Source organism: Pseudophryne corroboree, chromosome 3 (genome assembly GCF_028390025.1).
Source record: "Pseudophryne corroboree isolate aPseCor3 chromosome 3, aPseCor3.hap2, whole genome shotgun sequence".
NCBI classification, from domain to species: domain Eukaryota; kingdom Metazoa; phylum Chordata; class Amphibia; order Anura; family Myobatrachidae; genus Pseudophryne; species Pseudophryne corroboree.
Genome location: NC_086446.1, coordinates 710,662,012 through 710,689,866, shown reverse-complemented (window position 1 = coordinate 710,689,866; position 27,855 = coordinate 710,662,012). Strand labels below are relative to the sequence as shown.

General features: G+C 46.3%; 1 protein-coding gene across 2 annotated transcripts in view; it reads right to left on the bottom strand.

The window, feature by feature from the left end:
• LOC135056667 (alpha-2-macroglobulin-like) overlaps nt 1-27,855 on the bottom strand; it is a 502,865-nt gene that overhangs the window by 10,172 nt on the left and 464,838 nt on the right. For both annotated transcript variants that reach the window (XM_063962110.1, XM_063962111.1), the window contains 3 exons: nt 26,826-26,950; nt 11,357-11,447; nt 7,483-7,551 (listed from right to left, as the gene is read on the bottom strand). In XM_063962110.1, coding sequence (XP_063818180.1) covers nt 7,483-7,551; nt 11,357-11,447; nt 26,826-26,950 — 285 coding nt within the window. The remainder of the gene's footprint in view (nt 1-7,482; nt 7,552-11,356; nt 11,448-26,825; nt 26,951-27,855) is intronic.

Below are 27,855 nucleotides of genomic sequence, written 5' to 3'. Positions count from 1 at the left end.
AGGGTCAGAGGCGGAACTAGCAGCAGTGCTAGGGGGCACCAGCCAAAATCGTGCCTAGGGCATCATATTGTTTAGGGCCGGCTCTGATTGAATAGCAGCATTGTACAAAACAAGGTGTAACACTGCAATTTATTTCAATTGACTATGAGCTTTCCTGGATAGGAAAGAGATTAGACACATAAATCACAGCATATGGGCCCTCATTCCGAGTTCATCGGTCGCAATGCGAATGTAGCAGAGTTACACACGCTAAGCCGCCGCCTACTGGGAGTGAATCTTAGCTTCTTAAAACTGCGACCAAAGGAATCGCAATATTGCGATCACAAACCTCGTAGCAGTTTTAGAGTAGCTTCAGACTTACTCTGCCTGTGCGATCAGTTCAGTGCTTGTCGTTCCTGGTTGATGTCACAAACACACCCAGCGTTCGCCCAGGCACTCCCACCGTTTCTCCGGCCACTCCTGCGTTTTTTCCGGAAACGGTAGCGTTTTCAGCCACACGCCCCTAAAACGCCGTGCTTCCGCCCAGTAACACCCATTTCCTGTCAATCACATTACGATCGCCGGAGCGATGAAAAAGCAGTGAGTATAATTACTTTCTTCATAGCAAAGTTACTTGGCGCAGTCGCAGTGCGAACATTGCGCATGCGTACTAAGCGGATTTTCATTGCGATGCGATGAAAAATACCGAGCGAACAACTCGGAATGAGGGCCATAATACACCAATCAAGCACTGAATAGCAATGCTGTATGATACATTATGTTACAACACAGCCTATTCTAACTAGTCAGGAACAGCAGGCCCTAAGTGGAATGTGTTTTGACCATTTTGTTCACATTTATTTAATACTGCAAGCAGTTTTTGCTACCTAGGGGCACTTATGAGTGCCATTCTATATTCTATAAGGAACAATTATATTGCACTATCCTAATACCTACCACCATAGCCTACCAACTATATTGAGAAACACATCAGTGACTGTTGGTAATAATTTATCTCAATATGCTGCAGCAAGCTATTATATACGACACATTGGGGGTCATTCCGAGTTGATCGCTCGCTGCAGATTTTTGCAGCGCAGCAATCAGGTAAAAAAATGGCAAAACTACGCATGCGCAGGTGCCGCAATGCACAGGCGCATTGTATGGGTACAAAGAGCATCGTTGCTGTGCAATGGATCTAACGAGGAATCCATTCGCGCAGCCGATTGCAAGGAGAATGACAGAAAGAGGGCTTTTCATGGGTGTCAACTGACCGTTTTCTGGGAGTGGTAGGGAAAACGCAGGCATGTCCGGGCGTTTGCAGGGCGGGTGTCTGACGTCAATTCCGGCACCAAAAAGACTGAAGTGATCGCAAGCGCTGAGTAAGTCCAGCGCTACTCAGAAACTGCACAAAATGTTTTTGCAGAGCCCGGCTGCAAAGGCGTTCGCACTTCTGCAAAGCGAAAATACACTCCCCCGTGGGCGGCGACTATGTGTTTGCACGGCTGCTAAAACTAGCTAGCGAGCAATCAACTCGGAATTACCCCATTGTGTGTGGATTGAATAGCAACATTGGCGGATTCAGGGAGGGGGCACCAAGGCACGTGCCCCCCCTGTCATTGTCAGGCTTTTTTTTTTATTGTACTTGCTGCCGGCATTAATAGTATCTGCAGCAGCAGCTTGGTCAAAGGTTCAGCAGCAGCTCCGCGGCTTCCGCCTCCTTGAGCTCTGCTCTGCAAGCTTCCCGGACCCAGCTGCCTGTCAGTCATCAGAAGAGTGAAGACGGGAGGGAAGGTGAGGTCAAAAGAATGCTCCAATTTATGGCAGAGGGAGACAAGGAGATTCCAACATATGCTTTTCAACCTCCTCTCCCCTCTGCTCCACACAGTCACATGTCACACACCTACGGGATCCCACCAGCCAGTATGTAGGGCGGGCTGCTGCAGAAACTGCCAGTAATACATAAACATGCATTGACTTATTGCCCACACACGGCAGCTACAGTAAGTTCAACTATAAGTGTGTCTGCTGCTCTGAGTATATGCATTTACTAGTCTGCTTCAATGAGTTTTGTAGGTGCAGGCTAAAATCCTAAACTATGCCGCATTTCTGACCTGACCCAGACAAAAAAGTGCAACAGGTCAACATAAAACAAACTGGAGACAGCCAGGAATACAGAAGGACAGCATAAAAATAATCAATCCTCTTGTTTTCTGATATAGTAGGTACATAAAAGCCTGGTAGCCATATATTAAAATATTGTAAATATATAACATCACACATTTTAAAAAAACTTCCAAGGACCCATTTTATATTCTAAAGAATGCGCTTTATTATTTGGCTTACTTTTCAGTCATTAGCTTTACATCATCACCGTTAATGACAGATCTTTGTGAATTTTAAATACAGGTAAATGTTTATTAAATAAATCCATGTGCTCTGCATTTATATTTAGAATGGAGAATACTTGTGGTTATATACAGTACTGTAGCATGTGGAAAATGTATGTGTTTTAAAATAAAATATAGATTTACTTGACTGCTAGTAGTGGTTTCATACAGCACTTACTAACACTCTATGGGGCCTATGTATCAAGCTTTTTACCATAACATGATGTAGAAACTGAATTTTCTGCATAATTTTATGGCTTGTGGCTATATACTAATACCATAATGCAGGAGATATCACAAAATCTCTTGCTGAATGCTTATTAGCACTACCAATCCCGGGCCGTTTTTCAATCCCGGGATTCGGGATTGAAAAACGGTCAATCCCGGGATTGCAGTAGGGACCAGTGAAGGTTGTAGGGAGCAGCGCTGGAGGGAGGGTGTAGGTAGTGGTGCGGGAGGTAGGGAGGGTGTTGGTAGTGGTGCGGTGCGGGAGGTAGGGAGGCGGTAGGTAGCAGTGCGGGAGGGTGGGTGTAGGTATTGGTGCGATTGGGAGGATGTATGTAGCGGCGCGGAAGGGTTAGTAGCGGCGCGAGAGGGAGGGTGGGTGTAAGTAATGACACTTACTATTAGGCGGGCAGCCACGGCAGCCATGGACTCACTGAACGAGGGAGCATTTCAAATGAAGCGCCGGCCGCCAGCCAACCAGAGCTGGCGAACCGGCAGCCAATCAGGGAAGCGATCGCAGCAGTGACTCCTGATTGGCTGCTGCGGCAGCTTGCCTGATTGGCTGCCGAGCCGCCAGCTCCGATTGGCTGGCGGCCGGCGCTACATTTGAAGTGCTGCCGCGTTCAGCTTGTCCATGGCTGCCGCGGCCTCCCGCCTAGTAGTAAGTGTCATTACTTACACCCACCCTCCCGCACATGCGCACTGTAATCCATTGAATCCCGGGATTGGAAGCTCCAATCCCGGGATTCAAATCCCGGTATTTTTGGGCCCAAATCCTGGGATCCCGCCGATCCGGGATTGGCCTCCCTAGTCACACCCCACAACTATGCTTTCCCAATCACAGTGCCCCCCCTGTCATTTTTTTCTGGATCCGCCCCTGAATAGCAACATTGTACAAAACAATGCAAGCAGTTTTTACTACTTAGGGGAACTCACGAGTGCCATTCTATATTCTATAAGGAACAATTATATTGCACTATCCTAATACCTACCACCATAGCCTACCAACTATATTGAGAAACACATCAGTGACTGTTGGTAATAATTTATCTCAATGTGGAATGATTGTGAGCAGTATTATCAATGTGGGGAATCCACAAACTTGGAGGTTATAAGTGCACTATTATTTTGCACATATAGGTGGTTTCACTAACAGAGGCGTAGCTAGGGTTTTTGGAGCCCAGGGCAAGATGTAAAACGGCGCCCCCCCCAAAAAAAAAAAAAAAAAAAAGCAGACAAAAAGAAGCATGTGCGCCAAAAAATAGGCATGGCCATACACCAGAAGGGGTGTGGCTACGCTCCAGAAGGGGTGTGGCCACTGAAAATGGCCCACAGTGCCAATTACATTGCCCCACAGTGCCAGATACAATGCCCACAGTGCCGGATACATGCCCCCACAGTGCCGGAAATATGCCCCACAGTGCCAGTTACATTGCCCCACAGTGCCGGATACATGCCCCACAGTGCCAGTTACATTGCCCCACAGTGCCAATTACATTGCCCCACCGTGCCAGTTACATTGCCCCACAGTGCCAGATACAATGCCCCACAGTGCCAGATACATGCCCCACTGTGCCAGATACATGCCCCACAGTGCCAGTTACATTGCCCCACAGTGCCAGTTACATTGCCCCACAGTGCCAGTTACATTGCCCCACAGTGCCGGATACATGCCCCACAGTGCCAGTTACATTGCCCCACAGTGCCAGTTACATTGCCCCACAGTGCCGGATACATGCCCCACAGTGCCAGTTACATTGCCCCACAGTGCCAATTACATTGCCCCACAGTGCCAGATACATGCCCACAGTGCCAGTTACATGCCCCACAGTGCCAGATACATGCCCCACTGTGCCAGATACATGCCCCACAGTGCCCGGCCCAACTCAGTGCCAGTTACATGCTCCATTTGGTGCCAGATACATGCCCCACTGTGCCCGTGCCCCCCCTCCCCCCGTTCACTCACCGGCCGCTTATGTGAGGGGAGGAGAGCGCAGCGCAGCGCCTCTCCTTACCCTCACCGCTCCATCCAGGTCTCCCGTCCCGTCTCCGGCGGCTGTGTCTGGCGCCGGTTCGCTAGCCAATCAGAGCTCGCGGACCGGCAGCCAATCAGGAGCCGGTCCGCAAGCTCTGATTGGCTAACGCCGGAGACCGGACACAGCAGCGCTGCTAGTGCTGGCAGCGGCGGTGAGGGGAGGGAGAGACACTGCGCTCTCCTCCACTCACATTTAGGGTTGACGGGGGCGAGTGGGTCATGATGCCCTGGCCGCCGGCGGCGCCCCACTCGCCCTACCCTAGATACGCCTCTGTTCACTAACCTGACAAGTTCTTAAACCACTGAGTGCAATTTATTATATACTAGTATAAGCTGATCTGTCCCATGGCAATACATGAATGGCCACAAATATATGATAATGGACAAGAAACAGCTATGATCTAGATCAACGGTACCGTATTAGTATACTGTTTGATATTGCGCTACATCCTTCAAAAATTGTTGCATACAATACTGCATAGATAAACTGACTCGTGGCGGAAAATACAGTAAGAGCAGATTTCTCGATAACCACCTTGGTTGAGATCTCAGAAAGAGGTGACACACTTAGATGTAATATAAAAGACTCAATAAATAAGACAGTGGCTGGTATTCAATTATTTTCACCCCCTTCTACACCCGTTCTGTTTCTGCTGACGGGCATGCTATAATCATTTCAGCTCGCTACCCCTGGGGTAGTGAGGGCGCCCAACTCTTTATGCAGCTAAAACTGATTACTATGGGCGCGATATGCGCAATAACGGGGATCACTTTAGAAAAGAGATTGGGCATGATATATCATTTGAATACCACCCATTGACTCCAATTGTAATTGTTAGAATATTTTTGTTTATTGTACAATTTTTCCTATATTTTTCACATCACATTTAATTGATTAATATTAAAAGTAATATTTTACATATAATTAATATTTTATTTTTTGTGCGCCAACTAAGAGACAATCTTTCCTTTCACTTTGTTACACGTTACACATCACACTTCTGGCAAGACACCCACCTGTTACCTACCTGGAACGCCCCCTGAAATTCACTTTCCCTGCGCCCAAATTCATTCTGTATCAGTGTTTGCTAGCCATTGGGATGAATGCAAAGTGCGACTGGAACTCATGCTCAGACATAAAACATCCGCCGCTTTTCTGTGCCTCTGAATCAGGCCCACAATCTTTAACATTTAAAAACACCATGTACAAATGTATCCATATTCGTACAATGGCCCTCATTCCGAGTTGATCGCTAACTGCCATTGTTCGCTGCAATCATTTTAAAAATGGCAAATCTGCGCATGCGTATGCACCGCAATGCACACGTGCGGCGTATGGGTACAATGAGCATCGTGGCTTAGCACAGGTTCTAGCGACGCTTTCGGTCGCACTGGCGGACGCAAGGGGATTGACAGGAAGTGGGTATTTCTGGGTGTCAACTGACCGTTTTCTGGGAGTGTTTGGAAAAATGCAGGTGTGGCCGGGGCGTTTGCTGGGTGGGTATCGGACGTCATTACTGTATCACTCGTCGCAGCAATCATCGCACAGAATAAGTAACTACAGGGCTGGTTTTGTTCTGCACAAAATATGTTTGCAGCCGCTCTGCTGCACAGGCGTTCGCACTCCTGCAAAGCAAAAATACACTCCCCCGTGGGCGGCGACTATGCGTTTGCACGGCTGCTAAAAGTAGCTAGCAAGTGATCAACTCGGAGTGAGGGCAAGTATGAGTAGATGCGCTGAATGATGTACTGGGTGCACATTACATAACACAGCAAAGGATATCACAAATAGATCTGTTGCAGGGTCATTCATAAAAAGAATCTTAATGGGCTCATTTATCAATGAGTGATAAATTTCACTGTGAGTGATAAATTGCACCAGCCAATCAGCTCCTAACTGCCATGTTACAGACCTTAGCCCCCATTTATCAAGCCTTGGAGAGTGATAAATAGCACGGTGATAAAGTACCAACCAATCTGCTCCTAACTGTCATGTCACAGGCTGTGTTTGAAAAATGACAGTTAGGAGCTGGTTGGCTGGTCATTTATCACCATGTTATTTATCACTCTCCAATGCTTGATAAATCTGGTCCTATGGCCCTCATTCCGAGTTGATCGGTCGCAAGGCGAATTTAGCAGAGTTACACACGCTAAGCCTACGCCTACTGGGAGTGTATCTTAGCATCTTAAAATTGCGACCGAAGTATTCGCAATATTGCGATCACAAACTACTTAGCAGTTTTAGAGTAGCTCCACACTTACTCTGCCTGTGCGATCAGTTCAGTGCTTGTCGTTCCTGGTTTGACGTCACAAACACACCCAGCGTTCGCTCAGACACTCCCCCGTTTCTCCGGCCACTCCTGCGTTTTTTCCGGAAACGGTAGCGTTTTTTCCCACACGCCCCTAAAACGCTGTGTTTCCGCCCAGTAACACCCATTTCCTGTCAATCACACTACGATCGCCAGAGCGATGAAAAAGCCGTGAGTAAAAATACTATCTTCTTAGCAAAATAACTTGGCGCAGTCGCAGTGCGAACATTGCGCATGCGTACTAAGCGGATTTTCACTGCGATGCGATGAAAAAGAACGAGCGATCAACTCGGAATGAGGGCCTATATTTTAAAAATGAAAGTTAGGAGCTGATTGGCTGGTGCAATTTATCACAGTGAAATTTATCACTCATTGATAAATGATCCCATAAATTCTATAATTAGGAAATTGCAGTCTGAACAGCAGAGCAGTTTTCAGCAAAGCTAAATGTTGAGATCTTAAATTACCCTCTGTGGATTTATAGGACTTACCTACTGTACCCTGAATTATGTTTGACATGCTAAATATAGCCACATTCCCTTACCTTGTCCAAGTAAATGGTGATCTTATCCACTGAGACCTCTGTTCTGTTTACTGTAGGATTCTTCTCCAACTGCAGAAAAGACAATTATTATGGATATGATGAGTTCCTTTCTGATCTACACACATTGCATTTTCAATAAGTCACCGTTTATCTATAGCACATGTTATAACAATGTTGTACATTCCAAACTGGATCACATTGCTTCCATAGAATCTTAGACTGTAGTTTTGAAAAAATAATCTTGACTTCGTTAATCCAATTAACAATCAGTCTATATTTTAGCAATACAATTTCACAAATATCCATTTAATGCATTTAATATTTCCCTAGAATATGTTTAAAAGATACTGTAACTAGGTATATTTTTTATAATTTACAGGGATAATATTGTATCCTTATATACAGTATAATGCAAATAGTGTCACAACACTAACAGCACATTACATACAGTAGCATTACTGTAATTATATTTTCCATTCCCAGTTCAAAGGGCTCTTCCCATTCTGAAAAAATTGAAACCCACTGCCCTTAGAAATGCTTCATATTTGTAATGTATTCATTATGTGATCTTTATTTTAAATACATTTGAGACTGTGGATTTCCATAAAGATTGTTATATATCTTAAGTGGCATTGCAATTGATCCAAGAGCCTCTATCACTGCTATATACGTACAGTACATTGGCCCTTATTCCGAGTTGAACGCACCAAGCAACTTTTTGCTGCTGGTGCAATCAACTAATCTTCGCCCATTGGGGTGTGTATTTTAGCATAGCAGGGCTGCGAACGCTTGAGCAGCCCTGCTATGCTAAAAAAGTTTTACACAATACACAAGACCAGCCCTAGACATACTTACCCTGTGCGACGGGTCCAGCGATGATGGTCACGGCTTTGACGTCAGACATCCGCCCTCTGTACGCCTGGACACGCCTGTGTTTTTCCTACCACTTTCCGAAAAAACGGCTTCAAACGGTCAGTTGACGTCCCAGAACGCCTTCCTGCTGTCAAACTTCTTGCGGACGCCGCTGCGACCGCTTCCTTCGCTGGCAGCATCGTTGCCTGGCAACGGAGGTCGCCGGGCAACAACGCACGCTCGCAATGTGCACACCGCGCATGCGCATTCCAGACCCGATTGCACTGCTGCGAAGAAGTGCAGCGTGCGATCGGGTCGGAATGAGGGCTAATGCCCGATGTGAAATACCCCCTCACACTTGTTGGCGTGGTTGGAGGATTTAATATTGTGGGATTGATGTATTGGGGAATGCCTCTCACCTTCCTATTGTTCCAAATCTTGTGGATTGTTTCCACAAAGCACCCATATTCCATTCTCATCTCTGCAAAAGACAATGAGAGATACTATCTGCTCCTAGATATTCAGATATATGATACTTAAATATTTTTTTTTACATTTATGCTCCAAATGCTCACCTGGGGAATTGCTTTCAAATCATTTTTCACGTTTATGGTAGAGACAACTACTGTATTGAATCATTCTCTGAGTAGTCTACAACACTGTAGATGATCCTGTAGTTACCAATTTGTCTACCCCATCCACTATTGTTGACCACCACTGAACACGTATTTCCCAACTGAAAACAATGCTTTCCCTAGTAGTCTCTTTGAGATTGTCCAATCTTACTTACTGGTTTTATACATTCCACTTTCAGGTTCATGGTTCCTTCTTTCAGCTTGATTACCTATTGTCCTCTAAAGAACTCCTCACTGGCACTACAGGAGCCTGTACCCCCTTCTGGTGATTCCCCTCCTACCTACGTCACTCTGAGCAATACCAACAGTTTCTTAAATTGATATGGCCAGAATTCTTAGATGACAGGAGTCTTGTGGGAAACCCCTAAAGCTGTCATGAGATTACATATTATGTCATACAGCATGTGGCTAATAGAAATAAAGATATCCGAAATCAACAGTCTGAGTTGCAGCATTCTCACGGTTGATACTCTTCAAAAGAATATCATATAATTTATGTTCAATCCCGCAGATTACTGGACAGTTTTCTTATTGTCCAGGCTTTTTCACTGGAGGAGTAGGATAGGAAAGCCATTGGTGAATACAATTAAATCAATGAACCAATGGCCCCAAATTTTGGTAATTTGAGATTGAGACACTCATACTGATCTACAACATACCAAAAAAACTATAATTTTTGGGGATTCTACCAAGTGACTAAGGGAGCAATAAAATTGTTAATTATTATTAATTGTATCAACTGCAATCAAAAAGTGTATGGAAAGGGTCCCCCTCCCTAATTTTCTCTGTTTCTGGAGAAGCTCTGCCATGTCTTTAGAAATAGTTTGGTAATACCCCTCTCACACCACACAAATACCCCAATATATTGACGGGTCGCTGTGCGGTGTGAAAGGGGTCAGTGACGAATTCCCACATTGCCTGACCTGGTAATTCAACCCGGGAATAAAGAAGGGTTATTCCCGGGTTTAATACCAGGTTAGGTTCAGTGTGAACAGGTTGCCGGGTCGGTGCGACCCTGGACCTGTTCACAGCAGAGGCGGCGTGGAGATGATCTCATCTCCAAGCACCACCTCCGTGCCCGCCCCCAATGCCAGCTTTGTCCCCGACCCCGATGTCAACCCAACCTATATTGCTGGGTTGGGAAGCCAATGTGAAAGGGTCCAATGCCAGGTCGCACCTGGGAAGGACCCGTTTCCAATTCCCCAGTGCGACCCGGCATTGCATTCTGAAAGTGGTATTAGAGGATTCTTTGCAGAAAAAGATTCCACTCACCATTTTTTTTGAGACATGGGAAAGCTTTATTGATACCCTGACCCCCTCCGTTCATGAGCAACTGTGGAAGTGTTTTAGAAGTACATTATGGTACAAGACCAGAATATGACCAGATCCATGTTCCACCTCCTCCTTTCCATGGGACTTGAGACACCTCACAGCATGTGCCCTAATGTGTCATTTATATTTGCTCTATGTCTTCCTTTTGACCTGTCAACATAGTACATGTCGACCTAGTGACCTGGTCGACCTAATGCAGGTCGACCAATAGTGTCGACCTAATGACTGTCGACCTAATTTGTGTCGACCCAACGACCCATAACCGTCACTGTATGTGTCTTCTGTTTATATTTGCCTTCCAACAGGTGAGGAGCAGCTAGGTTGGGAATGCAGTGTTTGTTGGCTGACATAGAGGACATAAGAGATTTGTCACTGGTACTTTAAGAAGGGACCTGGTCACCTTTCATAGATGAGCAACTATTTCTATGTCAAGTAAGGGGAAGTAGGTTTCTCCACAGCCAGGGATGCATCAGGCAGTGGAAGACCCCAAATCTGCCTGTCTTAATTCTAGCACAACAGTGTGATGAAAGGTTAATGGTTGTGTAAATTTGGGATGTAGTTGTGTCACATCATTACCGACAGCTACATCCTGCCCCACTCTAAATCCCAACAGTCAGCATGTCGACTACCAGGGACTATTCCCACTCGTGGGTTTCCATGACACCATAGAGTAGGAATAGAACCTGTAGTGAGCACAACTTGCCACCGAGCCCGCAAGGGTCTTGTTGCGCTCGCCCCCTCCCCACCAGAATTCCTCCGCTGGGATCCCGTGGTCAGTATGCTGACCGCCAGGATCCCCAGCAGCAGTAACGCATATCCAACCCGTAAGTTTGGGTGTCTAAGTGGAACCAACAACCACTAGGTGACTTATTTTAGGGAATATTTTTCTTACAGTGCAGTATATCTTGTATATTTAGTCTACAAGCTTAGGCATGGCACTCCTCTTGCTTTGACATTTACAGGGTCAGCAACAGACAGCAACAGACTTCCATATCTGAAGTCCCACAGTTAATTTAGAAAGTTACTGTATGTAAATAATTGTTTGAATTTCTCACCTTTTTAACACTTTTTTCATCAGCATGAAATCCGGAAAGGAACTCCACCATAATGATTGCCATGTTGGTAACCGCACGTCTTCCTGAGTATCTACAACAAAATGGAAGATTATGATATGTACGTTCTAGGTTCATGAGGTCCATAAAGTAAAAATTAGCAAACCTGGGAAAGCAACAAAAGGACCTTAAGAAAGAAACACAGGTGGTGGTTAGGGTAAGATTCCAGCACAGAGAGAACTGTCTGAACTATTTACCCTACCAGTCTCAAACTGAAGTAAAAAGGAGGACTTTTACCCGCTCATAACAAAACCCCATCAGAAACCTTCCCGAATCATCCAATTTCACGGTAAGGCAGATCCGGACAAGTTCTGACCAACTCAGAATAGGACAGACATACACAAAAGTGCAGAAATTTGCACCTGCATATGCAATGCAATCCAAACCAAGTCCCAGTTTGGATAGTCACGTGTTCCGGAATTCAGATTTTAAATCTAAATTTTGAGTTCTGGATTGCAAAAATTGCATAATTTTAGCGGTTTTTAATTTTTTTTAATGTTTATCAATTTTTTTATCGAACCCAAATAAACAAATCCGAACAATTACAATTGAGGAACTGGCATATCTATAATGCGTGCAAGGTGTGCAGTGCACATGGGCCCCTGGGTCCAGGGAGGGTGCCACACTTCACACCTTTCACCCATTTAATTACACTTACTGCTCCATTGGCCTGTCGCTGGCTGCAAGGCTGAAGAAATCACTAGGAAAATTGCAGCCACAGCCATTTTCCAGTGATTCGTGCATGCAGAATGGAGATGTCCCCGGGAACGTGGTGCAGGCACCATGTTACCAGAGACCTGCGCATGCGCAGTAGACGAAGGACCCACACAATGCCAGAATCTACTGCACCGTCAGAAAGGAGGGGGCCCGATACGGTGGCACTCCAGTGTGAAGAAGGCACCAAGTTCAAATAAGGCAATCAAGATATAACATGTGCAGAGAGATTTAGATTTGGGTGGGTTATATTGTTTCTGTGCAGGGTAAATACTGGCTGCTTTATTTTTATACTGCAATTTAGATTTCAGTTTTTACTAGAGATGTGCAGCGGAAATTTTTCGGGTTTTGTGTTTTGGTATTGGATTCGGGTCCGCGGCCGTGTTTTGGATTCGGACGCGTTTTGGCAAAACCTCTCTTAAAATTTTTTGTCGGATTCGGGTGTTTTTTCCCAAAAACCCTCAAAAACAGCTTAAATCATAGAATTTGGGGGTAATTTTGATCCTACAGTATTATTAACCTCAATAACCATAATTTCCACTCATTTCCAGTCTATTCTGAACACCTCACACCTCACAATATTATTTTTAGTCCTAAAATTTGCACCAAGGTCGCTGGATGACTAAGCTAAGCGACCCAAGTGGGCGGCACAAACACCTGGCCCATCTAGGAGTGGCACTGCAGTGTCAGACAGGATGGCACTTAAAAAAAATTGGCCCCAAACAGCACATGATGCAAAAAAAAAAAAAAAAAGAGGTGCAAACCTATCATTTCAGTGACATGGTCTGCCACACGACTGTGGCTGAAATGACTGGTTGGTTTGTGCCCCCACCAAAAAAAGAAGCAATCAATCTCTTCTTGCTCAAACTGGCTCTACAGAGGCAAAATATTGACCTCATCATCATCCTCCGATTCCTCACCCCTTTCACTGTGTACATCCCCCTCCTCACAGAGTATTAATTCGTCCCCACTGGAATCCACAATCACAGGTCCCTGTGTACTTTCTGGAGGCAATTGCTGGTGAATGTCTCCACAGAGGAATTGATTATAATTCAGTTTGATGAACATCATCTTCTCCACATTTTGTGGAAGTAACCTCGTACGCAGTGCCGGCCCAAACCAATATGATGCCCTAGGCAAGATATTGGTTGGTGCCCCCTAGCACCACCGCTGGTTCCGCCTCTGACCTTGCACCTCTTTCCCAGCACCATCACCCCTCACCCAAAGCAGTCCTTATTTTGGTGTTTGTACCCTTATATTTTAAATAGGAACAGTTCGCACATTTGTCGCACAGCTCAAAAAGGGGTGTGTTTGCTGGCAAGGGGCATGGCCACACAATAACCCCAATTCCAATTACGCCACACAGTACTGCAACTTTATTCACATTTATTTGATCATGCGATAGTGTCCATAATTCATATTACATCCCACAGTAGTATCACTTTACCTTATAAACGTTACTCCTCACAGTAGAGCCCCTTACTCACATTACATCACACTGAATTTCTCCTTATTCACATTACACCACACCTTTTTGCTCTTCATTCACATTAGACGACACAGTAGTGTCCTTTCTATATGCAACGCCACATCGTAGAGCACCTGAGCACCTTATACACATAATGCCACACATTAGTAATGCATTTATACACATTACACACAGTAATGCCCCTTACACATATGAGACACCTTATAACTGTCCTTGTAAACATAATGCGCCTTACACATTATGACAACCTTTATTAATGCACTTTTACACATAATGTCCTTTACACATATGCCGCACATTAATGCCCTTATACACATAATGACACATAGTGCCCCTACACATTTACTGCACATTATTAGTGCCCCTATACACATAATGACACACATACAGTAGTACCCTGTTACACATATGCTGCACATTATTAATGCCCTTATACACATGACACACATAGTGCCCCTTACACATATGTTGCATATTATTAATGCATTTTTACATGACAGACATAATGCTCCTTACACATATTCTGAACACTACTGCACAACCAACCCACTCACATGCACACAGCACTCACACTGCCACTAACACTGTGACCTCTGCCTCTGCTTGGATACAGATGTGTCCTCATAAATCTTGCCTCAATGCTAACGTCGGGCATTTTTATTTTTTTTATGAAAATGCTTCTTATTTGCATTGCTATGTTGCTAGGATGCACAAGCAGCTTCTGCTGATTAAAATGATATGCAGCATGCCTATATACTGTGTGAGACTGTGACTGTATCTGCATATGAAATGCTGAACACAGAATATAGGCATGCCATATATCATTTTAATCAGCAGAAACTGCTGTTGCCCCTAGGTATATCAAATGCCCTAGGCAATTGCATATGCCTATGACCGGCTCTGCTCGTACGCCGATCGCTGACAAGGTGACCGGCTGCACTAAACACTCTTTCGGAGTACACACTGGAGGGTGGGGGGGGGGGGGGGGGGGGGCAACTTAGGTACAATAAAGCCAGTTTGTGCAAGGGCCTCCAAATTGGCTCTTTTTCCTGCCAGTATACGTACGGACTGTCTGACGTGCCTGCTTGGATGCGGTCACTCATATAATCCTCCACCATTCTTTCAATGGTGACAGAAGACAGAATCATATGCAGTGACAGTAGACAACATGCCAGTAATCGTTGGCAGGTCCTTCAGGCCGGACCAGATGTCAGTTTTCGCTCCTGACTGCCCTGCATCACAGACAGTGGGTGGGCTCGGAATTCTTATCCTTTTACTCGCAGCCCCAGTTGTGGGAGAATGTGAAGGAGGAGCTGTCGACGGGTCACGTTCCGCTTGAGTTGACAAATTTCTCACCAGCAGGTCTTTGAACTTAAGCAGACTTGTGTCTGCCGGAAAGAGAGATACAACGTAGGCTTTAAACCTAGGATCGAGCACGATGACCAAAATGTAGTGCTCTGATTTCAACAGATTGACCACCCGTGAATCCTGGTTAAGCAAATTAAGGGCTCCATCCACAAGTCCCACATGCCTAGCGGAATCGCTCCATTTTAGCTCCTCCTTCAATCTCTCCAGCTGCTTCTGCAAAAGCCTGATGAGGGGAATGACCTGAATTCAGGCTGGCAGTGTCTGAATTGACTTCATGTGTGGCAAGTTCAAAGGGTTGCAGAACCTTGCACAACATTGAAATCACTCTCCACTGTGCTTGAGTCAGGTGCATTCCTCCTCCTTTGCCTATATCGTAGGCAGATGTATAGGCTTGAATGGCCTTTTGCTGCTCCTCCATCCTCTGAAGCATATAGAGGGTTGAATTCCACCTCGTTACCACCTCTTGCTTCAGCTGATGGAGGGGCAGATTCAGGAGTGTTTGCTGGTGCTCCAGTCTTCGGCACGCGGTGGCTGAATGCCGAAAGTGGCCCGCAATTCTTCGGGCCACCGACAGCATCTCTTGCACGCCTCTGTAATTTTGTAAAAAACTCTGCACCACCAAATTAATTGTATGTGCAAAACATGGGACGTGCTGGAATTTGCCCACATGTAATGCACGCACAATATTGGTGGCGTTGTCCGATGTCACAAATCCCCAGGAGAGTCCAACTGGGGTAAGCCAATCTGCGATGATGTTCCTCAGTTTCCGTAAGAGGTTGTCAGCTGTGTGCCTATTATGGAAAGCTGTGATACAAAGCGTAGCCTGCCTAGGAACGAGTTGGTGTTTGTGAGATGCTGCTACTGGTGCCGCCGCTGCTGTTGTTGCTGTGGGAGGCAATACATCTACCCAGTGGGCTGTCACAGTCATATAGTCCTGAGTCTGCCCTGCTCCACTTGTCCACATGTCCGTGGTTAAGTGGACATTGGGCACAACTGCATTTTTTAGGACACTGGTGACTCTTTTTCGGATGTCTGTGTACATTCTCGGTATCGCCTGCCTAGAGAAGTGGAACCTAGATTGTATTTGGTACCGGGGACACACTACCTCAAGAAATTCTCTAAGTCCCTGTGAATTAACGGTGGATACCGGACACACATCTAACACCAACACAGCTGCCAAGGCCTGAGTTATCCGCTTTGCAACAGGATGACTGCTGTGATATTTCATCTTCCTCGCAAAGGACTGTTGGACAGTCAATTGCTTACTGGAAGTAGTACAAGTGGTCTTCTGACTTCCCCTCTGGGATGACGATCGACTCCCAGCAACAACAACAGCAGCGCCAGCAGCAGTAGGCATTACACTCAAGGATCCATCGGAGGAATCCTAGTTAGGAGAGGACTCGTCAGACTTGCCAGTGATATAGCCTGCAGGACTATTGGCATTGCTGTCTAAGGAGGAAATTGACACTGAGGGAGTTGGTGGTGTGGTTTGCAGGAGCTTGGGTACAAGAGGAATAAGGGATTTAGTTGTCAGTGGACTGCTTCCTCTGTTACCCAAAGTTTTGAACTTGTCAATGACTTCTGATGAATGCACCCCAGGTGATGTATAAGGGAGGATGTTCCTAGGTGGTTAACGTCCTTACCCCTACTTATTACAGCTTGACAAAAGCAACAAACAGCTTGACACCTGTTCGCATTTCTGTTCAAATAATTCCACACCGTAGAGGTGATTTTTTTTGTAATTTGACCAGGCATGTCAATGGCCATATTCATCCCACGGACAACAGATGTCTCCCTGGGTGCCTGACTTAAACAAACCACCTCACCATCAGAATCCTCCTTGTTGTCACGATCCGGGTATCTGGACGCCATTACTTACCTTTCAGATGCCTCCTAAGGCTGGCTCAGTGCTCCAGGACCGGATCTCATCTGTTATTCTGATGTCCACATTCCTGCCTCCTCTCCTGTCACTCTGAGACGCTGTCACAGTGGCGCCATGTTACATCCGGAATGGCGTCTCCTGCGGCCTCCGCCGCCGTCCCTGAGTTTCTGCATGCAGGATGTCAGAGTGGCACTTACGTCAGCCGCGGCCTCCGCTGTGCCCGCGTGGTTCAAATGTGCACTCATCAGTCTGGCGTCTCCTGTTTACTGTGGCCGGCGCCGCCATTACTGTTAAAGTTCCCACATGGATTACAAACCAATTGTTAGGCGCCGGGGTCCGCTCGTCGGTGCGGCCCGGCGCCTAGCAACCAGGGACGCCGTGCGCGTACAGCCGCCGGCTCCCTGGCAACGCTAGACGCCGGGCGCACGGAGCCGCACGGACCCTAGCAACGGGGACGCCACTTACGGACTGCGTTTCCCCGTTGCTGGGTTCAATTTAATTAATAGATATCTGTTTTCCTGGCCATGCAGCTTGGCAGCTGTATGGCATCTAATCCAATCAGCCTCCAAACAGCTGATTGGAGGACTCCCTGTTAAATACACTTCCTGGGCTTCTCACAGACGCCGGTAATAGCTTCCTGCATGCTGAATCTGTTTGCTGTGAGTGTTTCCAGTCCTGCTGTATCCGGTCGTTCCTGTTCTCAGTTGTCCTGTACTCGGAAGTCGTCATCTGTTCCTGGAGTCCTGACTGAGCACCTTTTGAACATCCAGTGGAGTTCGTGAGTCACGGCGTAGCCGTGTGTTGCGGCTTGGGCCGCTTTATTATTTGTCATTTATTATTTGTGTTTCGGAGCTTTTGCGGAGGATTCCGCTCCCACAGATCCACTCTGGTATCCAGCGGTGCTGGGTAGGAGTACGGACTAGTGGATTTTGGTTGTCCTTTTCCCTGGCGGGTTACCGCACATACCTCAGGTTTAGTCAGTTAGCTTGTAGCCCCTGGCCTGGTTGTTTAGTCAGAGGGCCCCTTGTTATCACCCTGTCTCGGATTTCCCTTTGTCTCCCATTAAGACCTGAGGGGGCATCGGATTTGGGCAGACATAATCCGCCCTTCAAACGCGGCTGCCATGGGCTCAAGCAACCATAGTCTCGCAGGGGATTTCTGACAACACGGGCGAGACAACGGAGTTAGGGCGCCAGGGGCTACTTTCTATTCCCGCTCCCTTCCCCAGCATTCCGTTCCAGTGCTCCGGTCCTTGCAATAGGACCACCTCAGACCAGAGTGCTGGAATCATAACATTATTACCGGCCAAACCAAAACTTAAAATTAAACAGGGTTTGATTTTTTCCCTTATTCAGTTTTGTAAGAATTGTCGGCCCCATGAATCCCACTGGTTTAGGGCCAAATCCTGGCCAGCTTCTAGTTAGCCAGATTCAAGAACTTACTCAAATGGTTCAGGATCTTTCCCTTCGGGTGAAGTCGCAGGAAGATCTTTTACGAACTTCCCCGAGGGTAGTCCCTGAACCAAAAATGCACTTGCCTGACCGTTTTTCTGGTGATAGGAAGCAGTTTTTTTAATTTTAAAGAGTCCTGTAAACTTTATTTTCGTTTATGACCAATCTCCTCAGGTACTGAATCTCAGCGGGTCGGAATTATTATTTCTTTGCTCCAGGGGGATCCCCAGACCTGGGCTTTTGGTTTAAAAGCAGAGGATCCGGCATTGTTGTCAGTAGACGCCTTTCTGGGGTCTTTAGGGCTTTTGTATGATGACCCTGATAGGGAGGCATCCGCCGAGAGTCAGTTACGCGCTCTCAGACAAGGTAGAAATCCTGCAGAGGTTTTTTGTACAGAGTTTCGCCGTTGGTCGAACGACTGTGGCTGGAATGACCCAGCTCTGCGCAGTCAGTTTCGCCTCGGCTTATCTGAGTCTATAAAAGACAGTCTCCTTCAGTATCCCGCTCCTGAGACGCTCGATAAACTCATGGAGCTTTCTATTAAGATTGATCGTCGTCTCAGAGAGCGGAGGGCTGAAAAAGGAGCACCTGTCAGGTCTACTCCTTGTGTATTTTCCATTCCTGAAGACATAGAGGAGCCCATGCAGATGGGTCTCTCCAGGCTGTCTCCAGAAGAAAGAGCCAGAAGGCAAAACTCTGGTCTTTGTTTGTACTGTGGGGGTAAGGGACATTTTGCCCGTAATTGTCCGAACAAGTCGGGAAACGCCTCGACCAAGTGAATTGTGAGGGGGTTCACTTTGGTCTGCGGCTTATCTCCTCGAGTAACTCCCTGTTAGTCCCAGCTAAAGTTTCCTTTGGCAGCCTCAGTTCTTCGGTGTCGGCTTTTGTTGACAGTGGAGCTGCAGGGAACTTTATGGACTTAACGTGGGCCAAGGCCTTAGGTATTCCTCAGTTAACCTTGGGTAGGTGTATCACCATGCATGGTTTAGATGGGAGTCCCTTGTCCAATGGGGTTATTTCCCTCTGTACACCCCCTGTACTACTTACGGTAGGAGCTCTTCATTCCGAAAAGATTGAGTTTTTCCTTACCCATTGCCCAGCAGTTCCAGTGGTTCTGGGTCACCCTTGGCTGGCCTTTCATAATCCCATCATTGATTGGCAGTCGGGGGAGATCTCACAATGGGGTACCATCTGTAATAAGGAATGTATTACGTTTCCCGTCAGAATAGCTGCTGCCATTCCTGAACCCATTCCCGTGGAATACCAGGACTTTGTTGATGTATTTTCCAAGGGCAATGCGGACATTCTGCCTCCCCATCGGCCTTATGATTGTGCTATTGAGCTAATTCCTGGTGCCACATTGCCAAAGGGAAGGTTATATGCATTGTCCGGACCAGAAACTGCGGCCATGAATGAGTATGTTAAGGAGAGCCTAGGGAAAGGATTTATCAGGCCATCTAAATCCCCTTTAAGTGCAGGCTTCTTCTTTGTGGAGAAGAAAGATGGATCACTCAGACTTTGCATTGACTTTAGAGCTCTGAATAAGATCTCAATTAAAAATACTTACCCTCTGCCGCTGATTTCTGTCCTCTTTGATCAGCTGCGTTCGGCTGTGATTTTTTCTAAGATTGACCTGAGGGGAGCGTATAACCTCATCCGAATCAAGTCGGGAGATGAGTGGAAAACGGCGTTCAGTACTCAGTCGGGTCACTACGAGTATCTGGTGATGCCGTTCGGCTTGTCTAACGCTCCGGCAGTTTTCCAGGATCTTATTAACGATGTGCTCCGTGATTTTCTTGGAAGATTCGTGGTCGTTTACTTAGACGATATCCTGATCTATTCTGACTCTATAGAACAACATGTTACCCAGGTGCGTCAGGTTCTTCAAAAATTACGTGAAAATCACCTTTATGCCAAGCTGGAGAAGTGTGAGTTTCATGTCACGGAGGTATCCTTTTTAGGGTACATTATTTCCCCTCGGGGATTCTGTATGGAACCAAAGAAGCTCCAAGCCATCCTTAGTTGGGCGCAACCCACCAACTTAAAAGCAATTCAGCGCTTTTTAGGGTTTGCGAATTATTATAGAAGATTTATTCATTCTTTTTCCGACCTGGTTGCTCCCATTGTGGCACTGACTAGGAAGGGAGCGGATCCTACCAACTGGTCACGTGAAGCTGAGTTATCATTTCAGGCCTTGAAACAAGCTTTCGTCTCAGCCCCAGTCCTCAGACATCCCAACCCAGAATTGCCCTTCATTGTTGAGGTTGATGCCTCGGAGGTTGGAGTGGGGGCTATCCTATCTCAGAAGGATCCGGACTCTCTAGAATTACATCCTTGTGCCTTTATGTCCAGGAAATTCTCTTCCGCTGAATCCAACTACGATGTTGGTAACCGGGAGTTACTGGCTATTAAATGGGCTTTCGAGGAGTGGAGGCATTGGCTTGAGGGAGCAACACATACCATTTCAGTATTGACTGACCACAAAAATCTTCAGTACATCGAATCAGCTAAACGGCTGAATGCCCGGCAGGCTCGTTGGGCTTTATTTTTTACTCGTTTCAAGTTTATTATCACCTTCAGGCCAGGTTCCAAGAATACCAAGGCGGATGCCCTGTCACGCAGTTTTCTTCCAGTTCATAATAACAGTCCTGTTACTCCCATACTTCCGTCTTCAGTCATTTGGGCAGGCCTCACACAAGATTTATTTACCCAGTTAAAGCAGCTTCAACATCAAGCTCCTGGAAATACTCCTGCTGGTCGTCTTTATGTCCCTGAGTTTTTGAGAGCTACTGTTTTGACTGAGTTTCATGATAGCAAAGTTGCCGGGCATCCGGGGACCTCTAAGACTTTGGAATTAGTCTCCCGCTCAGTATGGTGGCCTGGTCTTTCTAAAGACATTAAGGAGTTTGTTTTTTCTTGTCAGGTCTGTGCACAGCATAAAGTTCCCCGTTCCTTGCCCATCGGGCAACTTATGCCCTTAAATGTTCCTCTCAGGCCATGGTCTCATATTTCCATGGATTTTGTGGTAGACCTCCCTCTGTCAGCCGGATTCCGAGTCATATGGGTGGTAGTGGACCGTTTTAGCAAGATGGCCCATTTCATTGCTCTTCCCCGACTGCCATCTGCCCAGGAATTGGCAGTTTTGTTTCTCCGCCATGTTTTCAGACTTCATGGGTTACCCACTGATATTGTTTCTGATCGGGGTCCACAATTCATTGCACAATTTTGGAAGTCTTTTTGTGCCTCATTAAAGATGAAATTGTCTTTAACGTCCGGCTACCATCCCCAATCCAACGGGCAGACCGAGCGAGTTAATCAATCATTAAAACAGTATTTGCGTTTGTACTCAGCCAAACTCCAGAATGATTGGTCCGAGTTTCTTCCTTTGGCGGAGTTTGCTTACAACAATTCTTGTCATTCCTCCACTAATGTGTCTCCATTCTTTTCAGTTTTTGGTTTTCACCCCAGAGCTAATTCTTTTTTTCAACATTCCTCTGTCTCCTCGCTAACCTTAACCTCTCATCTCAGACTCATTTGGAGAAAAGTGCACCTTGCTCTCAGAAAAGCGGCATTTCGAGAGAAAAAAATTTCTGACAGGCTCCGGCGGCCTTGCACTTTTAAGGTGGGAGATAGGGTATGGTTGTCGACTCGTAACATTAAACTTCGACAAACCTCAGCTAGATTGGGCCCCAAATTTATTGGACCATTTCATATTATTAAAAAAATCAATCCAGTTGCTTTCCGGTTACGTTTACCAAGAGCTCTCCGGATCGGAAATACGTTCCATTGCTCCTTGTTGAAACCATACGTTTCTTCCAGTAGATTTCCTCGGAAGATCTCTCAGGGGAAATCACCAGTAGATGTACAGGGTCATCAGGAGTTCTTGGTGGAGAAGGTTCTCGATTCCAAATTGTCCCGGGGTCGGCTTTATTTTCTGGTGCACTGGAGAGGCTATGGTCCAGAGGAAAGGTCTTGGGTCCTGGATAAGGATCTCCATGCCCCGAGGCTCAAGAGGGCATTTTTTCGGGAATTTCCTCGGAAACCTGGCTTTAGGGGTTCCTTGACCCCTCCTCAAGGGGGGGGTACTGTTAGGCGCTGGGGTCCGCTCGTCGGTGCGGCCCGGCGCCTAGCAACCAGGGACGCCGTGCGCGTACAGCCGCCGGCTCCCTGGCAACGCTAGACGCCGGGCGCACGGAGCCGCATGGACCCTAGCAACGGGGACGCCACTTACGGACTGCGTTTCCCCGTTGCTGGGTTCAATTTAATTAATAGATATCTGTTTTCCTGGCCATGCAGCTTGGCAGCTGTATGGCATCTAATCCAATCAGCCTCCAAACAGCTGATTGGAGGACTCCCTGTTAAATACACTTCCTGGGCTTCTCACAGACGCCGGTAATAGCTTCCTGCATGCTGAATCTGTTTGCTGTGAGTGTTTCCAGTCCTGCTGTATCCGGTCGTTCCTGTTCTCAGTTGTCCTGTACTCGGAAGTCGTCATCTGTTCCTGGAGTCCTGACTGAGCACCTTTTAAACATCCAGTGGAGTTCGTGAGTCACGGCGTAGCCGTGTGTTGCGGCTTGGGCCGCTTTATTATTTGTCATTTATTATTTGTGTTTCGGAGCTTTTGCGGAGGATTCCGCTCCCACAGATCCACTCTGGTATCCAGCGGTGCTGGGTAGGAGTACGGACTAGTGGATTTTGGTTGTCCTTTTCCCTGGCGGGTTACCGCACATACCTCAGGTTTAGTCAGTTAGCTTGTAGCCCCTGGCCTGGTTGTTTAGTCAGAGGGCCCCTTGTTATCACTCTGTCTCGGATTTCCCTTTGTCTCCCATTAAGACCTGAGGGGGCATCGGAGTTGGGCAGACATAATCCGCCCTTCAAACGCGGCTGCCATGGGCTCAAGCAACCATAGTCTCGCAGGGGATTTCTGACAACACGGGCGAGACAACGGAGTTAGGGCGCCAGTGGCTACTTTCTATTCCCGCTCCCTTCCCCAGCATTCCGTTCCAGTGCTCCGGTCCTTGCAATAGGACCACCTCAGACCAGAGTGCTGGAATCATAACATTAATCTTCCCTCCAAGTGTCTGCATGGGCGCAGCCATGTTGGATTCTGTCACCTGCTCAAATTCCTCCAATTCATTGTTTGCATTGTAATCTGCATAATTGGCTAGCCAATCCCTTCCTTGCTGCAGGTATAAGTATTCTGTGCCTGAGCAAGGAAGGCGTCAGTGCTTTGGTTGTCAAACCTAGTTCCAGTTTGTCTCTCTTTCCTGTGGTTGTTTTCCAGATTCCAGCTACCATCTACAAACCTCCACTAAAGAGACCCGCTTCAGTTCATCATCTGCGGTGCAGCCTGACTCTCCAATTCTCTGGGACTCATCTGTTTCCAGTTACAGAATTACCTGCTTCCAGCCTAGCTTCCAGCAGAGTTCAGCTTTTCTTAAAGGGCTGGTATCATTTCTACAGATTACCACTCACCACCGGTACTTTTATTTCACCGCTCTCAAGCTCCATATATCAGTCATATTTCATCGCTCTCAAGCGTCATTTATTATTTGGCTGGTTCCATCCAGCAATCCACTCCGTGCTTACATCAGTTTGGTTCCAGCCAGTACCCACAGCAGCCATTTTATCCACAGCAGCCCAGCTTTTCCTGGAACACCAGCTGGTACGATCCTGGGCTATCTCCATTGCTACAGTCGGGCCTGGTAAGGACTTTCCAACTAGAAGATAATAAGAACTGTCTCATACTACCAGAGCCCTGTGGCCCTTGCCACCCTGTAGTACCCAGGAACTGTATTATTTCTCTGCTGATTTTATGTTTCTCTTTTATTGCTGCTGTGATGCATGGAGTTTGTCAAAATAAACATCATTGACTTTTATCCTGGTTGTCGTGGTCACGCCTTCGGGCAATTCTTCTACGTGTAACTTACATGTCTAGGGGTCTGATACAACCTCCCAGGTTCCACTACACCTCAGCCCCTACAACTGAGGCTGCCTCCCGTCAGCTCAGGCCCACAGTTGTGACACTTGTCAATTTCCTCCTCAGCGCCAGCAACACCCATATCCTCATCCTGGTGTACTTCAACAGTGACATCTTCAATTTGACTATCAGAAACTGGACTGTGTGTGCTCCTTCCAGCACTTGCAGGGGGCGTGCAAATGGTGGAAGGAGCCACCTCTTCCCGTCCAGTGTTGGGAAGGTCAGGCATCGCAACCGACACAATTGGACTCTCCTTGGGGATTAGTGATTTAGAAGAATGCACAGTGCTTTGCTGTGCTTTTGCCAGCTTAACTCTTTTCATTTTTCTAGCGGGAGCATGAGGGCTTCCATTATCATGTGAAGCTGAACCACTGCCATGAAGATAGGCCAGGGCCTCAGCCTTTCCTTGCCACTCCGTGTCGTAAATGGCATATTGGCAAGTTTACGCTTCTCCTCAGACACTTTTAATTTAGATTTTTGGGTCATTTTACTGAACTTTAGTTTTTTGGATTTTACATGCTCTCTACTTTGACATTGGGCATCGGCCTTGGCAGATGACGTTGATGGCATTTCATAATCTCTGCCATGACTAGTGGCAGCAGCTTCAGCACTAGGTGGAAGTGGATCTTGATCTTTCCCTATTTTACCCTCCACATTTTTGTTCTCCATTTTTTAATGTGTGTAATTATATGCCAGTAATATTATTATATCAATAGCAATAGCCTACTGTACTGTACTACTATATATACTGCTCACAACAATGCAGCACAGATATGGATACTTGAAGTGACACGGAGCTGCAAGATACAGCAATGGCCTACTGTACTGTACAACTATATACTGTTGGTCACCAAAATGCTGCACTGTACTACTATATATACTGCTCACAACAATGCAGCACAGATATGGATACTTGTAGTGACATGGAGCTGCAAGATACAGCAATGGCCTACTGTACTGTACAACTATATACTGTTGGTCACCAAAATGCTGCACTATACTACTATATATACTGCTCACAACAATGCATCACAGATATGGATACTTGAAGTGACACGGAGCTGCAAGATACAGCAATAGCCTACTGTACTGTACAACTATATACTGTTGGTCACCAAAATGCTGCACTGTACTACTATATATACTGCTCACAACAATGCAGCACAGATATGGATACTTGCAGTGACATGGAGCTGCAAGATACAGCAATGGCCTACTGTACTGTACAACTATATACTGTTGGTCACCAAAATGCTGCACTATACTACTATATATACTGCTCACAACAATGCAGCACAGATATGGATACTTGCAGTGACACGGAGCTGCAAGATACAGCAATGGCCTACTGTACTGTACAACTATATACTGTTGGTCACCAAAATGCTGCACTGTACTACTATATATACTGCTCACAACAATGCAGCACAGATATGGAATGGACACTTGAAGTGACACGGAGCTGCAAGATACAGCAATGGCCTACAGTACTGTACTATACTGGTGGTCACCAAAATGCTGCACTGTACTACTATATAGTATACTGGTCACACAATAATGCAGCAGATATTGAGCACTGATCAGGATACTGTCTAGAACTGAGTCTGACACGCAGCTGCAAGATACAGAAATGGCCTACAGTACTGTAATGCAGCACACTGAGCACAGATATTTTCAACATACTGAGCACAGATATGGAGCTTTTCAGGGAGAGAATGTAGCCACATCCTCTCCATTCAATCTCCAATGCGCGAGTGTAAATGGCGGCAATGCGCGGCTCTTTATATGGAATACAAATCTCGCGAGAATCCGACAGCGGGATGATGACATTCAGCCTCGTTCAGGTTAACCGAGCAAGGCGGGAAGATCCGAGGCTGCCTCGGACTCGTGTAAAATACGTGAAGTTCAGGGGGGTTCGGATCTCGATGAACCGAACCCGCTCATCTCTAGTTTTAACACACCTCACCCAAGTATAACTCTCTCTGCACGTTATATCTTTTCCCCCCTGCAGTACACATGGTTTTTCCCAACTGCTAACAAATTTGCTGCTACGGTCAGGTCTGAATTAGGCCCTCAGTTCGGTACGCAATTAACATAAAATTTAAATTGAGCATTTTTCGGTACACTGCGCATGCGCTGTGGGCGCACGACACGTGTACACATTTATAGTGTGATCGCACCTCTAAGGGATCAAACTATGAGTGACAGTGGCGGCCTCCGGTGGATGCTGTTTCGCCATTGCGGGAGAGTGGTATTGCCATCGCAGATGTGGCTGGACCGTTTTCGGGGTGGCTGCATAACGTCACACGCAGCTTGTCCAATGGAAACAATAGCGATTGTCCACCTGCATACACAACCTAGTTACGGCTGCAGGGGGTCATCCACAATTACTGCAACCGCAATATAAATTGCGGTTGCAGCCGCTGGGCGCCGATAAGCATGCGATTGCTATTTAGCAGAATCTGCAATCCAAGATGGATAGGGTCCCATGCGTGGGATTAAAGAAGACTTTATAATGATATTCTTACCTGACATCAACATGGACCTCAAAATGTGTTTGTCCATCATGGGTGCAGACGGCTGGCTCAGTGCTTACATTCAGGGCAAAATGGGCATCAGAATTGTCAGGAAGACTGTTGTAATGGAGGTGTGACTGCGGACAGAGCAATATGGGATTAGAACAACCTGACTTTAAACAAATTCACAAACATTAATGTAGAAAATATTTTTAAATGAATATTGACATTATTATGTAATGAAATAACAAACCATAGACTGTGGAGTAGGAAGAATAACCAGATCTATTGTCTCAATACATAAAAAAAAAATGTTGCAATTCCTGTTCATGTTCAGTGCAATATGATTGGAATTTGATAACCATTAATAATATGATTTTTTTTGTACAGTAAGTGTTATAGCATTTTAACATGAAACTGATTTTTCAGTAGCACCTCCTAAAACCTCCTTTTGGGGTTGCAACTGTATCAGTTGATCTGATACAGTATATCAATAAATGTGAAATCTTTTTAAACCCATATTCTGATTTATTGTAGGCTAAGCCATTTCACTCGCACCAGTGCTGTAACAAGACATTTTGGTGCCCTGTGCCAGAAAAAGAAATGGTGCCCCCTCTCCCACCATGTTTTAAACAGGGGCTGAAGGTATGCACCAAAAATATAGGGGCATGACTTTATGGGAAGGGGCGTGGCCACAGAATTGTACCAATTCACATTACACGGCACAGTAGTGTCCCTTATAATGTTACACCATGGCAGAGCCCCTTATACACATTATTCCATGGTATAGCCCCTTACACACATAGCACAACAGTAGAGGCCCTAATACACATTTCACAACCATAGAGCCCCTGACACACATGATGCCAGGTAAAGCCCACATTATGCAAGGTAGAGCCCACATTATGCCAGGTTGAGCCCCTGATACACCTTATGCCAGGTAGAGCCCACATTATGCAAGGTAGAGCCCACATTATTCCAGGTAGAGCCCCTGATATACCTTATGCCAGGTACAGCCCACATGCAAGGTAGAGCCCCTGAT